This window comes from Staurois parvus, unplaced genomic scaffold (assembly GCF_062004578.1).
Source record: "Staurois parvus isolate SC_StPar_1 unplaced genomic scaffold, SC_StPar_1.0 ptg000903l, whole genome shotgun sequence".
NCBI lineage: Eukaryota > Metazoa > Chordata > Amphibia > Anura > Ranidae > Staurois > Staurois parvus.
Window position 1 is genome coordinate 2563075 of NW_028318699.1, and position 16428 is coordinate 2579502.

General features: G+C 42.8%; 1 protein-coding gene across 1 annotated transcript in view; it reads right to left on the bottom strand.

Annotated features, from left to right (window-relative positions):
* Positions 1-232: 232 nt before the first annotated feature.
* Positions 233-16428, bottom strand: part of LOC149442190 (histamine H2 receptor-like) — a 192794-nt gene continuing 176598 nt past the window's right edge. The window contains exon 4 of the mRNA XM_089656416.1: positions 233-7779. Coding sequence (XP_089512542.1) covers positions 7074-7779 — 706 coding nt within the window. The 3' untranslated portion in view covers positions 233-7073. The remainder of the gene's footprint in view (positions 7780-16428) is intronic.

Sequence of the window (16428 nt, forward strand, 5' to 3'; positions counted from 1 at the left end):
GTTGTCTGGCATTGGGGGGCTTGAAAACTGTACAACCACGCTGTTTAGCAACCAAGGGAAAGATATGAATGGGATCAAGTGTAAGTAAAATTTAAAAATGAAGCTTTAAACATGTCTGTATGACTCATTGTCATGCCCAGATAGGAATGTAAGAGATTTTACACTATGGTAGCTCCTTCGGAGAAGCAGAGTTCAGAATGTCTTGTTAGAGCATTCAGAGAATAAGCGTAACAATTTTTCAACATCATTTAATGAAAAACAAAAGAAAGAAATATTTACAGAAAAGGCTTTACAAAACAGACATAAGCAACAGTAAAATGAAAAAGGTTTAAAAATGAAAAGGTATGTATAATCAACCTGGCCTTTGGTAGAGTGCAGTGATCAGATCATTTGAAGAGCAAGTCCAGTTTGAAGGTGCAAGAGTTACTGGCCCTCATAAATGACTCTTAGTGTTCCTTAATAGTTTTGATGGCAAAACAATAGCTAGAGCAGCAGCCTGTTCTTGTCCCTGGAGAGAGTGTTGCAAAATTACCTCTACCGATTCAAGTCTGAGAGGTAGGTTCTAGGTGTTCTGGGGGTGCTTTATTATGCCCAGCCATAATGCCAGTTAATTTACACATCCATATTTCCATATAACAAGGTTTCACAATGTGTAAACCAGTATATCCTTTAGCAGATTGCCATTATCATTGTTAGATACCAAATATGATATATATTTCTTCTTAGGAGGTCTAATGTGTCTTATTATCATTCTGGACCTTGTAATATAGGCATTTTTGGTGTCTGAGTGGTATTGTTATTATAATCACTTTATAAGGAAGTAAACTCAATTACAGTTGGAGTAATAGAATATGAATGAAAGTTGAGAGTTTGAGTTGTATGAGAGATCAGCTATATGTCAAAGTAGGTCACTACCCTAGTCTCACAGATGTATATTACTTAAACTGCTCTCCAGACCAATTATCACTTGACCATTTATGACAGTGCCTCATCAGAAGGCCTTTGAAGACCCTGGCTACTGGAGTTTTAGAATACCTCTGCACTCTTTCTAACTTTTTTAGTTTTTGTTAAATGTGCCTTAAGCATGCTTAAGTTTGGCTACCTAAGCAAGAGGAGATTGAAATCTAACTGTTTTGCTACTGCCTTGTGAATTTGGGGAATATGAATATTCCACTTTCTTCGGTACTACCATTCTTCATACAGTTTGGGGTTCATTAGAACATACTATCATAAATATACACTGTTCAAAAAAATTAAAAACACTTTTTAATCATAGAACAGCATCAGGTCAATTAAACTCCTGGGATATTGATCTTGTCAGTTAAGTAGCAGAGGGGGTTGTTAATCAGTTTCAGCTGCTTTGGTGTTAATTAAATTAATATCAGGTGAACTATATGGGCAACAATGAGACCCCCAAAACAGGAATGGTTTTACAGGTGGAGGCCACTGACATTTTTTCCCTACTCATCTTTTCTGACTGTTTTTCATTACTTTTGCATTTGGCTAGGGCCAGTGTAGCATGCTAGCATGAAGCGATACCTGGACCCTACAGAGGTTTCACAGGCAGTCCAACTCCTCCAGGATGGCACATCAATACGTGCCATTGCCAGAAGTTTTGCTGTGTCTCCCAGCACAGTCTCAAGAGCATTGAGGAGATTCCAGGAGACAGGCAGTTACACTAGGAGAGCTGTACAGGGCCGTAGAAGGTCCTCAACCCATCAGCAGGACCAGTATCTGCTCCACTGTGCAAGGAGGAACCCAATGAGCACTGCCAGAGACCTACAAAATGACCTCCAGCAGGCCATTGGTGTGAATGTCTCTGACCAAACAATCAGAAACAGACATCATGAGGGTGGCTTGAGGGCCCGACGTCCTCTAGTGGGCCCTCTGCTCACTGCCGAGCACCATAGAGGTCAATTGGCATTTGCCATTGAACACCAGAATTGGCAGGTTCGTCACTGGTGCCCTGTGCTTTTCACAGATGAGAGCAGGTTCAACCTGAGCACATGTGACAGACGTGAAAGGGTCTGGAGAAGCCATTATGCTGCCTGTAACATCGTTCAGCATGACCGTTTTGCTGGTAGGACAGTGATGGTCTCGGGATGCATATCCATGGAAGGACGCACACACCTCTACAGGCTAGACAATGGCACCCTGACTGTCATTAGGAATTGGGATGAAATCTTTGGACCCATTGTCAGACCCTACACTGGTGGAGTGGGTCCTGGGTTCCTCCTGGTGCATGACAATGCCTGGCCTCATGTGGCGAGAGTATGCAGGCAGTTCCTGGAGGATGAAGGAATTGATACCATTGAATGGCCCCCACACTCACCTGATCTAAATCCAATAGAACACCTCTGGGATATCATGTTTCAGTTCATCTGACACTGTCAGGTTTCACCTCAGACTGTCCAGGAGCTCAGTGATGCCCTGGTCCAGATCTGGGAGGGAATACCCCAGGACACCATCCGTCATCTCATTAGGAGCATGCCCCGACGTTGTCAGGCATGCATACAAGCATGTGGGGGCCATACAAACTATTGAGGACCATTCTGAGTTGCTGCAATGAAATTGAAGCAAAATGGACTACCCTGCTGCGTAATTTTTTCACTTTGATCTTCAGGGTGTCTTTGAATTCAGTCCTCATTTTCATTTCCATCAAACGATGGGGCATCCTTACGTTCCTAACACATTACCCAGTCCATGTCAGTATAGATATCCAACAGGAGATTTTTCCCCATTGAGATCTGATGTGTTTTCAAAGCGTTCCTTTAATTTTTTTGAGCAGTGTACTTTAAATTGTATGTAAACACGAACAATAAGTTTTCCTTTTGGTCTGATTAATATACCATTGGAAGCTATTTGTTATATCGGTTTGATAATTGCAAAAAAAAAAACAAAAAACCTGTTGCTCTTGTCAAAATTTCAGAGCTGTCCTGTGTCTGCTGCACAATTCCGGTGTTATCTTGAAAGTCCCTTCTAGTTCTTATCTTGTACTACAGAAATATTAGCCTTCATGTTGTAGTGATTTGAGAGTAGGGTGGTTTGAATAGTTTAACAAAAGACAGCGGGCAGGTCTTACACCACACTCAGTCCACCAAAATCCTGTGTATTTCCATCCTCAACAGGGATCCAGTGTATTTCTGGCAGATCAACAGGTACTTTTCTGTACTTGCAAGATCTTAAAAGGGATATAATATGGGGAAACAGGCATGTATTGCAAAGATGTACTGCATAGTTTTTTTTGCCTTGACAAGAGGATTCATTTACTTACTTTAGAACTACAACTAATACAATTTTCTACTTTTGGGTAGCCTAGGGAGGGATTAAATCTCTGTCAGGTTCTTACTGATGTCTATGCCACCCTTGGGGAGATTCATTCTCATTTTGTGCCCTGTCCCTGTCACCTTGGCAGAAGGGAGGAGGAGAAGTAAAACTGTTTAGCTATTACTAAAACAAAAACCAAATGGAAACCTTCCAATGGGCTCATCAGATTTTGTCTCTATTCCTGTTGTGTCTCCAGGCAAGGACCCTATAAAAATAGAAAGGACTTTGCACCTCTTTCGTATTGTCGTTCAGTAACTGTCTTGTTCCTTTAAAAAAGGAATCAGTAAAAATATACATATTATACATAAAGTGACAAAAATACTTTTGACTTGGCAGAACAATCAAGGAAGACAGCTGAGTTTGGATGTCAAAGTGAAGATGCATCCAGCTGTTTAGATCTCTACCACCAACAACCTTTTCAGAGTGATAATGTGTTTTAAGTATTTTTTTTTCTTTTTATATCTTTCCCTGAAAACAAGAAAGAGATAAAGCAGCTGCAGCTTGTCACAGTGATTGATAGTTAAATCATGTTCTCTGCTTGATGGAGCTGTGGAATGTCAGTAGGACATGGTGTTTTTCAAAGTCTACATTGTAGAAATCAACTGTCGGAGAGTTAAGGAGTGTTTATACTACAAAGGATCCATCAACATGCTGGGAAGATGTGAGAAATAGTAAAAAGGTTTGTTAGAAACCGTACAAAAGAGGCATGTAATATTACACGCTTCATAGATGTTGAAGCAGAGGACATAGGCTATACAAGGACTTTATAGAAAAGAAAAACAATAGGTAAAAAACAAAAAGAATTTGAATCATATTTACCAAATCAGTGAGTCAGTTTACCTGGACTGGATTCAAATTTCCAATTGCTTTTAAAAAAGGTCGAAGAGTTTGAAATTTATTGTCACAGCTTCCAAAATGAAACATGACGATCTTCACTCTTCTATACAGAACGCTTACTATTTTGCCACATTTAATTTTTCATTCCAGTAAAAATGTTATATATGTGTCCCATTGTATCACAGGAGGCAGATTTCCTTGTCCATTCCTTAGTAGAAACTTGCCTTTTTTTCTTGAACATTACATTATTTTTTTTCCATTTACAAATATAATAATAACAGCCTTCTTTTTCTAGTTATTGCAATACAGTCAGATTATTCAAGATCATTGTTCAAAGTAAATAGTCTGTACCAAGCTCATGAAATAGGCAGTGTTAGATGTTATTATCCTGTAATATGGATCAGTAGCATTAAGCTGGCTAACTGTATATTGACCTATGATCAGCTTTGTTAAAAATAATAGATGGTGCTTGAACAAGGCAAAGAAGATAATCCATGGACTCGGGAAAGATAATAACAACAGCATCATTTCAGTATTTTTCAGATTTTAAATAGGTATAATTTCAGCTGTCAGAAGAAGAGAAGAGGCAACATTTAGCATGATAAGAAGAGTTCCAAATGATAAACATAAAAATGACCAGATGTATACAGCGTGGCACCTGTAATAAAACGCATACTATACGTTTCTAATGAATGATCATGCAAACAAATGCATTATACAGTACCTTGAAAAAGTATTCATACTCCTTGAAATTTTCCACATTTTGTCATGTTGCAACCAAAACGTAAATGTATTTTATTGAGATTTTATGTGATAGACCAACACAAAAGTGGCACATAATTGTGAAGTGAAAGGAAAATGATAAATGGTTTTCAAAATTGTTTACAAATAAATATCTGAAAAGTGTGGCGTGCATTGGTATTCAGCCCCCTTTTACTCTGATACCCCTTACTAAAATCTAGTGAAACCAATTGCCTTCAGAAGTCATCTAATTAGTAAAGAGAGTCCACCTGTGTGTAATTTAATCTCAGTGTAAATACAGCTGTTCTGTAAAGCCCTCAGAGGTTTGTCAGAGAACATTGGTGAAGAAACAGCATCATGAAGGCAAAGGAAAACACAGACAGGTCAGGGATAAAGTTGTGGATAAGTTTAAAGCAGGGTTGGTTATTACAAAATATACCAAGCTTTGAACATCTCATGGAGTACTGTTCAATCATGATCCGAAAATGGAAAGAGTATGGCGCAACTGCAAACCTACCAAGACATGGCCGTCCACCTAAACTGACCGCCTGGGCAAGGAGAGCATTAATCAGAGAAGCAGCCAAGAGGCCCATGGTAACTCTGGAGGAGCTGCAGAGATCCACAGCTCAGATGGGAGAATCTGTCCACAGGACAACTATTAGTCGTGCAATCCACAAATCTGGCCTTTATGGAGGAGTGGCAAGAAGAAAGCCATTGTTGAAAGAAAGCCATAAAAAGTTCAATTTTCAGTTTGTGGGGGACACAGAAAACATGTGGATGAAGCTGTTCTGGTCAGATGAGACAACTTTTTAAGTTTTTGGCGTAAAAGCAAAACACTATGTGTGGCAGAAAACTAACACTGCACATCACCCTGAGCACACCATCCCCACCGTGAAACATGATGGTGGCAGCATCATGTTGTGGGGATGCTTTTTTTCAGCAGGGACAGGGAAGCTGGTCAGAGTTGATGGGAAGATGGATGGAGCTAAATACAGGGCAATCTTAAAAGAAAATCTGCTAGAGACTGCAAAAGACTTGAGACTGGGGCAGACGTTCACCTTCCAGCAAGACAATGACCCTAAACATATAGCCAGAGCTACTATGGAATGGTTGACATCAGTGGTCTCCAAACTGCGGCCCAGGGGCTGGATGTGGCCCTTTGCTTACCTTTATCTGGCCCTTGGAGCACTATTCCACCAACTGACACCAACGATGAGGCACCATTCCTCCTACTGACACCATGAATGGGGCACTATACATCTCATTGATTTCAACAATGGGATATTACTCCTCCCATTAAAACAAATGATGGGGCACTGTATCAGGGCATTTTCTCCTTCCACTAGCCACAGTCTCTGGCCCTCCTGAAGCCTAAAGGTTAAGAAACTGGACCCTTGCTTGGAAAGTTTGGAGGTTTAGATAATAGCATATTCATGTGTTAAAATGGCCAAGTCAAAGTCCAGACCTAAATCCAATTGAGAATCTGTGGCAAGACTTGAAAGTTTTTGTTCACAGGTGCAATCCAATCTGACAGAGCTTGTGCTATTTTGCAAAGAAGAAGAATGGGCAAAAATGTCCCTCTCTAGATGTGCAAAGCTGGTAGAGACATCCCCAAAATGACTTACAGCTGGAATTGCAGCGAAAGGTGGTTCTACAAAGTATTGACTTCGGGGGGCTGAATACAAATGCACACCACACTTTTCAGATATTTCTTTGTAAAAAATTTTGAAAACCATTTTTTATTTTTCTTCCACTTCCCAATTACTTAGTGTTGGTCTATCACATAAAATCCCAGTAAAATACATTGGCTGAAAGAGTCATCTAAAATGTCTTTTTATCCTTTAGCAATAACAGTGTCTTTCACAGGACACACCAGACCTCAAAATGTTGGAGTGGTGTCCACATACTTTAGCCATATACTGTATGTTCAGAGTTAGGAGATTTTTATTATTATCTTTTAATTCCTGAAAAACCATAAAATGTTTCAAACAGAAGTAAAAATATCTGCAGTACACTTTTGTACAACCCATAGTTTCTGGACTTTGAGAGTCCATATTTCTACTCAAGCTTTCAATGAGGTCACAACTCTTACAGAGGAACAATCACCTGGCCTTGGTCCAGCAAGAGAAAAATTACAAGTATAAAAAATAGGAACTGAAGTCATCTGGTTAGCACTGTGCTGTAGGAGGGCATTTAATGGCTTGTTTGTTCTTCAAGACACAATTAGATATTGGCAACTTAATGTTGTATTCTGGATCTTGAGCAGTCTTAGAAAAGGTAACTATGGAGACCATATCCTCTCCAATGTCTACCTGAGACCTCCAACGTCTACAAATCAGTAGCTTTTTTAGGGCTCTCTGGAAGTCACGATTGAGGAAAGCGTACAACATGGGGTTGATGGTGGAATTACAATATCCGAGCCATGTAATGTACTTAAAGGCATTCACCAGAACTGTGCTGGTGGAACTGCTCCCCTTTGCAGCAATCCAAACATTCAGGACAAAGTATGGAAGCCAGCACATTACAAATACTGAGATAATTATACTCATGGTCCTAGTGGCTTTGTTCTCCAGTTGCAAGTTGTTTTGGCGCTTGCTGTTTGGGTGGTAGTGGAGGTCCAGTGTCTGAGACACAATACGGGTGGCTTTTAACCTGGAAGCTCTGTAGATAAAGAAATACATGCTGCACATGATCATGAAAGGAATGTAGAAGGCCAAGGAGGAGGCAACAATGGCAAACGTCCAGTTGGTGACGAAGATGCACTCCTTCCCATTATCAAAGTCAATTCCAGGGATCTCATTCCAGCCTTGCATGACAGGGAGAAAGGAGATCAGTGAAGAGTATACCCATATCGTTACTGTCATGATGATACACCTGTAAAGAAAACCAATATTGTAAGGATAAGTATTACTAAATACTTAATAATAAAATTAATATTCACTAACTGTTGATTACAGGAACATCAAAATTAACAAAGGCTTTGTCAGGAACCAGCAGCAGATGGCCAGATCACTTTAAGAAACTGGGAGCAGACTATGCATGCTTTAAGTGAGATTAATTTACAGTGAAACAAAACCCATCCAAACACCAGCACACAGCAAACATAAATATATAAGTGAACCAAAAACCCAGTGACAGAATACCTTACTGATCAACCTGACAAACAGAAAGCCTAACTAACAACTATAAACAGTACAATATATATAAAATGGGGAACACAGAAAAAGCAGGGGAAAACTGGAGGGGCAGTGATCAGATGGAAAGGGGAAACCAGAACTGGGACCAAGAACAAAGGGGAGCATGTACATGGCAGCAGGGAACAGAGTACAGGCCAAGAGCAAGATCAGGATCAATGGCAAACAGCATCTGGAAGCAGAAAAGCACTGGAGCGGGAAGCACTAGTAGGGAAGGACCTAAATACCCTCCTGGCAGTCAGCATCAGGTGGAAACTGATTATCTGCATCTGCTGGGAGCAGGGGTGGACTGACAACTCATGGGGCCCCCAGGCAATAGGGGATCATGGGGCCCCTGTGTCCTCACCCACACTCAAAAAAGCCTAAGAAAAAGGTACCAGGGGCATCTCATGGGGCCCCCTACTGACCCCAGGCCCTCGGGCAGTGCCCAAGTTTCCAAATGGTCAGTCCGCCCCTGGCTGGGAGACATCCGCTGGGAGACACAGAACTCTAACTTTGCATTCTGGGAAGCACAGTGCCACCAGCAGGTGATCCAGGTCCTGACAGGCTTCTGTGGCTGTATGAAAACACAAGCAAGCCAACCTAACGTTCAAGCTTCAACAGAAAACTGATTTTTAAGGCATTTTTTACAAAGCACATCCTCATGTAAAACCTAACCATCCAGTGTTAGGTGTTGCAAAATGGAACATATTTTAATGAATTATAAGACCTTCAAACTATTATTGCCCACAAGTCAAAAGTAGAATAATGTAGGCTTTAGATACAATGTATTTGGACACAAAGCTAAAACACACAGCCCTAACTACAAATCTTCATGGAGTGCTCTTGTAAGCTGCACACTCCTGTTGTGCTTTTGGTCTAATAGCATCAGAAGGCTGACATACTATTTTCAGATCCTTCCGTACCGTACACTTTGTGCCGCTACCCCACCTCTTACCTGCTCTATACTAATGAATATCACTACACAGATCTTGTCTTTCCTGGGCTCTTTCCTGTAAAACCCTTTGCTTTTTCTAATCAGCTTACAGAGCAGGCAATGCTGTTGCAAGGCTGATTACATGTTAATTGCCTTCATTCACATAATTCATATATATCATGTCACTGTGTTTTTTAACCCTCTAAATACATTATTATGCAGCACTGTTGTGTGGTCACATGATCTCTTCCTGTTCTTTATCATCTGCAGGAAAGGATCTTTGGAAGGGGCTTCTATTACTCAGTTGACGTTCACTATAGTCTCTACAGCATGAGTCTGTGTCTGCACAACCCTGATTGGTGCTGTGCCAGTCACAAGATTTAATGAAAACAGTTTCAGAAGAGCAATTCAAATCAAATTGTAAATATCAGCAAACTGTTTTACAGTCCCTTATAAATTTTTATTAAATATCAATTGTGTATTAATTGTGCATTAACCCTTCATATTGGTGCCTCCCGGCCCTTTAAGGGGTTTCTGACAGTGGGAGGTGGGGCGGGGTTTAGGGACATGTGACCTCTGTGATTGGCTGTCACGACAGTCACACAATCAGCAAATGGCATGCAAATATGTGGACGTTCAGTGTCAAGTCCCAGCCGCTGAGAGGCCGCAAATTTGTGTACACTCGGCGTGAAGAGGTTAATATGGTGTAGGGAGGGTCAAACAATGATTGACACTAGTTTTCATTTTGTTCAGACAGCATCTGCATCCAAGGCTTTTAATTTTTTTGAACAGGTACAGTAAGTCCCTGACATACGAACATTCAACTTGCAAACTTTTAAAGATGAGAACATGTGTTCACATCAGGGGTGGACTGACCATTTGGAAACTCGGGCACTGCCCAAGGGCCCAGGGTCAGTAGGGGGCCCCATGAGATGCCCCTGGTACCTTTCTCATAGGCTTTTTTGAGTTTGGGCAAGGACACAGGGGCCCCATGATCCCCTATTTCCTGGGGACCCCATGAGTTGTCATTCCGCCCCTGGTTCACAATCCTGTAAAGCTGGGTACACACACTCAATTTTTTTCTGTTCAACCAAGTGGGCTGAACGTAAAAACAAACCTAACCTGACAAATCGCTGTGTTAAGGGTTGGGACTGCAAGGGAAAATTCAGAGACGTAGCTATTACACTGCAAAGGACTTTAATACATAGGGCCATTATATGACAAAAGTACCTGTCCCTACATGTTCCTCCATATTTTCTTGTGATAGAAGCACTGAGCAACCCATGTCTCTTCGCTTGGAAGATGTGGTGATAACTCAAGAAAGGTCCATGTTTGCCCTACTCTGATTATCTAATCTTTCTAAATCTGATCTTCCTGATAAGACGTTCTTTATACTTCAATTTTACTATGTAACCTAAAATTGGTACACTCACAGACTAAATAAGAACCACATTAAGACCGGGTTCACACCAGGGGCGGACTGACAACTCATGGGGCCCTTGGGTAATAGGAGATTATGGGGTCTCCTGTGTCCCCACTCACATTCAAGCCATACCCACACAAAGCCCCCCTACTTATTGCACTGCACACAATACATGTGTTTGTTCCTACCCCTTTTAGCTGCAGAGGCAGCAGCTAAGGGTGTAGACATACTGCGGCAGGAATTATACCCCCTAGCACTTTTGGTGGGTGATCGCGACCCTTTCAAGTGAATGGGGGCACTCTGCAAACACCCTTCAACCGTGTGCAATGTACATGCTAGTGTGGGATCTAGGGGGTTAAAGTAGGTGGTGAGGAGGCAAGACAACGCCTCCTCACTGCCTGTTTTAACCCTTTGGTTGCTATACTGCACAAGGTTTCAGGGCCCTTGCAGAGTGGCCCTATTCACTTGAATGGGTCACGTTTGGCAGGCGCTACACCTGCCCAGCATGACAGGGTGTATAATTTCTTCTGCGGCTGCAACATGTGTACACCCCTGGCCACTGCAGCTAAAGGGGGTGCCATGGTGGGGGGTAAAAACAGGAATCAACTATGAGGTTTTACCACCCCCAAACTGCAAATGTAAACAAGCCCTTATTGTTCTGAGCCCCCTTTCACAGTTGCTTTTTGGGGGACCCCTGGGATGAGGACAAAGAGCGACCCTTGTAGGAGAACAGAGAGGGGTCCCTGGGATGAGGACAGAGAGGGACCCTAGGATGGAGACAGGGAGGGGGCCCTGGGGGAAGGGGAAGGTGATCCACGTGCCCATACTAGCGTGATCCTAGTGGTAGCTGGACTGACAGGGGCTCTGGATTCAACACAGATTAGTCAGGATGGAGGTATAAGGAGCCTCTCATAGGGCCCCCTACTGGCCCCGGGCCCTCGGGCAGTGCCCGGGTGCCCTAATGGTCAGTCCGCCCCTGGTTCACACTGATGCAGTGAGGGAAAGGATGCAAATCCTCTGCATTTCCCGCAACGCTGCAATTGCATGGCATTCATGTGATCTTGTGCGGGTGTCAATGTTACATTAATGGCACCCCAAAACGGATCACAAAACGCGATGCAATTGGCAGAAATTGCCTCACATGTGTGAGATCACCCATGCGATGGGATTCAGGTGTGGGTAAAAAAATAGTGTCCTGCACCTTTTTGGAGTGGATGTGATGCGATTTGAGCCATACAAAATGTATGGCTCAAATCAAACCTCACAGACATTGCATGCAATTCGCACAGAAACGCGGTACGATTCCTGTGCAAATTACATGCGGCGTCATTAACCGCATTAATGTGAACCCAGTCTTAGCCTTGGTGTGTGACTTCCATATATACAGGTATATATTTGCAGATACAGGAGTTTAATTTATTATGATGATAAAACTGGTTACCAATCTGGTGTTCCTGATAAACTGCTGAGTACAGAGGACTCTGTTGTTTATGTCAAATAAATGAAGTGGCTCTAATTCCGTACACTGCTATTATTCTGAATGACTGAATGAATGACTGGAGATATTTTCATACACCTGCTTGCCAAATAGCCTAAATGGCATTCAGATGAATAACATGAAAACAACAGATGGCACATGAAATTTTGAGCAAGGCTCATTTTAGATAATAAGGGGCCCAGAAGAGGAGTCAAGGTTGGGGTCCATGAACAGAAAGCCTTGAAGGTCTATTTTAAAATGTTGCTCTCAAAAACTAAAGTCTAACACCTGCTGCACAGGGAAAGTGGCCAGGGAGGGTAGGAGTGGGCCGATAGCCGTACCATATGGAATCTATATCTCAAACAGGTAATTTATGACACATACAGAGGCATAACTAGAATGCACTAGACCTGGAAGAAAAATACCTTAATGAAACAATTCCCCATGTGTACCCCGCATCAGGGTTTACAGACCTGTAAGTACCTGCAAGCACTACACTAATCTCTGTCAAAGAAAAAAGAGAGGAGAAAGTTCCTGGTCAACTTTCCAGCCAGCTTGCCAACAACCGAATTAACCTGTCTAACAGTATGCATTAAAAACAAAGGTTTAGTTAGCACACATTTGCAAATACATATGTAAGCCACAGAGCCACGTTAAAGCTTGTAGGAGGAGTTTTCTCTAGTAGGATGCAAAACTCTTGACCTCTGTCTGGGCAGTGATGATTGGCCCTGTGCTGATCACATAAACTCTCCCAAGAAAAAAAAAACCTCTCTAGCAATAAACACCAAACTGAGCATGTGCAGAGGGGAACACTGGAATAAGGGGAGGATCAGAGAAAGCAGGATCAAACAGCGTTTTTACACAATGCAGAGGATTACCCTTTAGGTTCCACAGTGAGTATATCAAGCATACTTTACTGCATATACAGACTGATTTTACTATTGTGGGTTTAGTAACACTTCAAAATAACAGCTGGTGATACTGATAATAAAGGTCCTTGTTTGGGCACTTTGTGTTCTGAGGTGTTGATGCACATTGTCCAGGCATATGCCACTGTTTTCACTATTTAAAAAAGCCTGTGTGAAAAACCTTAACAGTCAACAACATTTAGGAAATATGCCCTGCGTAAAAACACAAGTAGCCTGTCATCATTGTAGTGCATGTAGACAGGGACAGGCTCTAAGGCCCTTTTAAAGGTGGTCCAATTAGATCCATCTATTAGCTATTCAAGTGGATGTGAATGGAAGCTCATTGTAGTAGGCCAGTGGTCAGCAAGCCGCGGCTCGCGAGCCACATGCGACTCTTTACAAACTTAAATGCGGCTCTTCTGTGTGCCGGGTGCCCGCGCCCCTCCCTCCTCTCGGGCGGCCGCCCCCCTCCCTCCTCTCGGGCGGCCGCCCCAAAAGTCAGGACTCTGCAGCTGTCAGGATGTAGGCGGGGCAGCCAGGATGTAGGCGGGGCAGCGTGACGAACTCCTCTCCTCTCACAGTCCGCCCTGAAGACCAGAACGGCGCGGGAACACGGCGAGAAGAACGCGCGGAGCAAAGGTAAGTGAATTGACACAATATGGGGAATGAATTACTATAGGGGGGATGAATTACTATAGGGGGGATGAATTACTATGGGGGATGAATTACTATATGGGGGATGAATTACTATGGGGGATGAATTACTATATGGGGGATGAATTACTATGGGGGATGAATTACTATATGGGGGATGAATTACTATATGGGGGATGAATTACTATGGGGGATGAATTACTATATGGGGGATGAATTACTATGGGGGATGAATTACTATATGGGGGATGAATTACTATAGGGGGGATGAATTACTATATGGGGGATGAATTACTATGGGGGATGAATTACTATATAGGGGATGAATTACTATGGGGGATGAATTACTATAGGGGGGATGAATTACTATATGGGGGATGAATTACTATGGGGGATGAATTACAATGGGGGATGAATTACTATAGGGGGGATGAATTACTATAGGGGGGATGAATTACTATATGGGGGAGGAATTACTATAGGGGGGATGAATTACTATATGGGGGATGAATTACTATATGGGAGATGAATTACTATGGGGGATGAATTACTATATGGGGGATGAATTACTATATGGGGGATTAATTACTATATGGGGGAAGAATTACTATATGGGGGATGAATTACTATATGGGGGATGAATTACTATGGGGGATGAATTACTATATGGGGGATGAATTACTATGGGGGATGAATTACTATGGGGGATGAATTACTATATGGGGGATGAATTACTATGGGGGATGAATTACTATATGGGGGAGGAATTACTATATGGGGGATTAATTACTATGGGGGATGAATTACTATATGGGGGATGAATTACTATGGGGGATGAATTACTATATGGGGGATGAATTACTATGGGGGATGAATTACTATATGGGGGATGAATTACTATGGGGGATGAATTACTCTATGGGGGATGTATTTTCAGTTTTAAAAATGTGGCTCTCAAAATAAATTTCAATCGTGGTTTTGGCGAGATTTGGCTCAGTTGAAAAAAAAGGTTGCCCACCACTGTAGTAGGCAGACGTGAGTCCATTTACATCCCATTACTTCTGTCTAGGTCCAATTAGATCCATCTATTAGCTATTCAAGTGGATGTGAATGGAAGCTCATTGTAGTAGGCAGACGTGAGTCCATTTACATCCCATTTCTTCTGTCTAGGTCCAAAAAAAAACCACAGAAAAGGTCTGAGCTATTTTCTGTCTTTGCAGACATTAATGGGTCTGGGGTAGTCAGATTTAATAGATGCAACCACAGGTTGGAGGAAAGAAAATTGCTCAATTCACCCATCAACACAGTGTTCATGGGCTTATCCCTCCCGTTCTGCTGGTGGGAAGTGCGGGAAACCTTTGCCACTCTCAGAATACAATGATCACTTCTGGCGCCTATAGCTGCTGGCAGTGATTGGGCGAGAATAACATGACAGGCTGGTTGTACTGAAGTCAATCAATGGATTGACTTCAGTACAACCATCCTGCCTATAGAAGGATTGAAATTTGGCTGGTTCCTGGTGAACCGGCCAAATTTCGGTCCCTTTATGGCCGGCTTTATTGTAGCTTCCAAGCCGGGAGACTAAAGTGAAAAAGACAGGCATTGCATTATGGTTACAAATAATTCCGTATGGTGAATTTCCGCATTAATTGGATGGAACAGTGAACCTCAAATATGCAGGGTTTGCCTTAAACCCATGGTGGCATGAAAACGAAACCTAATCCCTAATTAAACATTTTTTTATCTAAGGTGAAAATTGAAATTAGATCCATCTATTAGCTATTCAAGTGGATGTGAATGGAAGCTCAATGTAGTCTGCGGGCAGGCATGCGTCCATTTACATCCCATTACTTCCAAGTCTGTCTAGGTCCAAAAAATAAAAAAACTAGGAAAGGTCTGAGCTATTTTCTGTCTTTGCAGACATTAATGGGTCTGGGGTAGTCAGATTTAATAGATGCAACCACAGGTTGGAGGAAAGAAAATTGCTCAATTCACCCATCAACACAGTGTTCATGGGCTTATCCCTAACATTCTGCTGGTGGGAAGTGCGGGAAACCTTTGCCACTGGCAGAATACAATGATCACTTCTGGCGCCTATAGCTGCCGGCAGTGATTGGGCGAGAATAACATGACAAACTGGTTGTACTGAAGTCAATCAATGGATTGACTTCAGTACAACCATCCTGCCTATAGAAGTATTGAAATTTGGCTGGTTCCTGGTGAACCGGCCAAATTTCATCCCTTTATGGCCGGCTGTCAAGGTCCTACCCTTTCCCTGAGGTTATGTTACTCCATGTGCTGGCGTCCATCTTGGATTCTGCTGTGCATGGTGGGAATCCTTTTATGCCTTAAGGTCTCTGAGGTCCATCCCCCAGAGGGGCGTGGCTGATGACATATAAGCCTGTGGCCCGCACATGCTCTTTGCACTTGTGTCTTGTGTCTTGGTGTCGCTATTACTCTGTTCTGACTCTCGTGACTCTCCTGGTATCTGATTCGGCTTGTGACTTGACTATTCTTTGTATTCTCCTTTGATCTGACCCTCTGTTGCTGAACCCGGCTCGTGACCTGTGATTCTCGTCTGCTGTCCTGTACTGTTTTGTCCTGTTGTTGTTGACCCCAGCCTGTCTGACTACTCTTTTGTCTCTTCCACCAGCTACACGCCATTGGCGGCGGCCATTACCGCAGCTGAGGTGTCTCGGGGGCCGCGACCTGGTTCCTGGCTGCGTCAAGTCCATCCCCACCATCAGGGGCCCTGGTGAAGGGCAGCCTGGGACTTAGACTCCGCGCCCTGAGGGACTTCGGTCTGTGGGTGGTGGTTGTCGTCAGCCAGTGCGTTACATTGTTAGGCCTGCCTGTCCGTTCCTCGGCTCCTGCCCTGACATTGGCTTTATTGTACCTTCCAAGCCGGCAGACTAAAGTGAAAAAGACAGGCATTGCATTATGGTTACAAA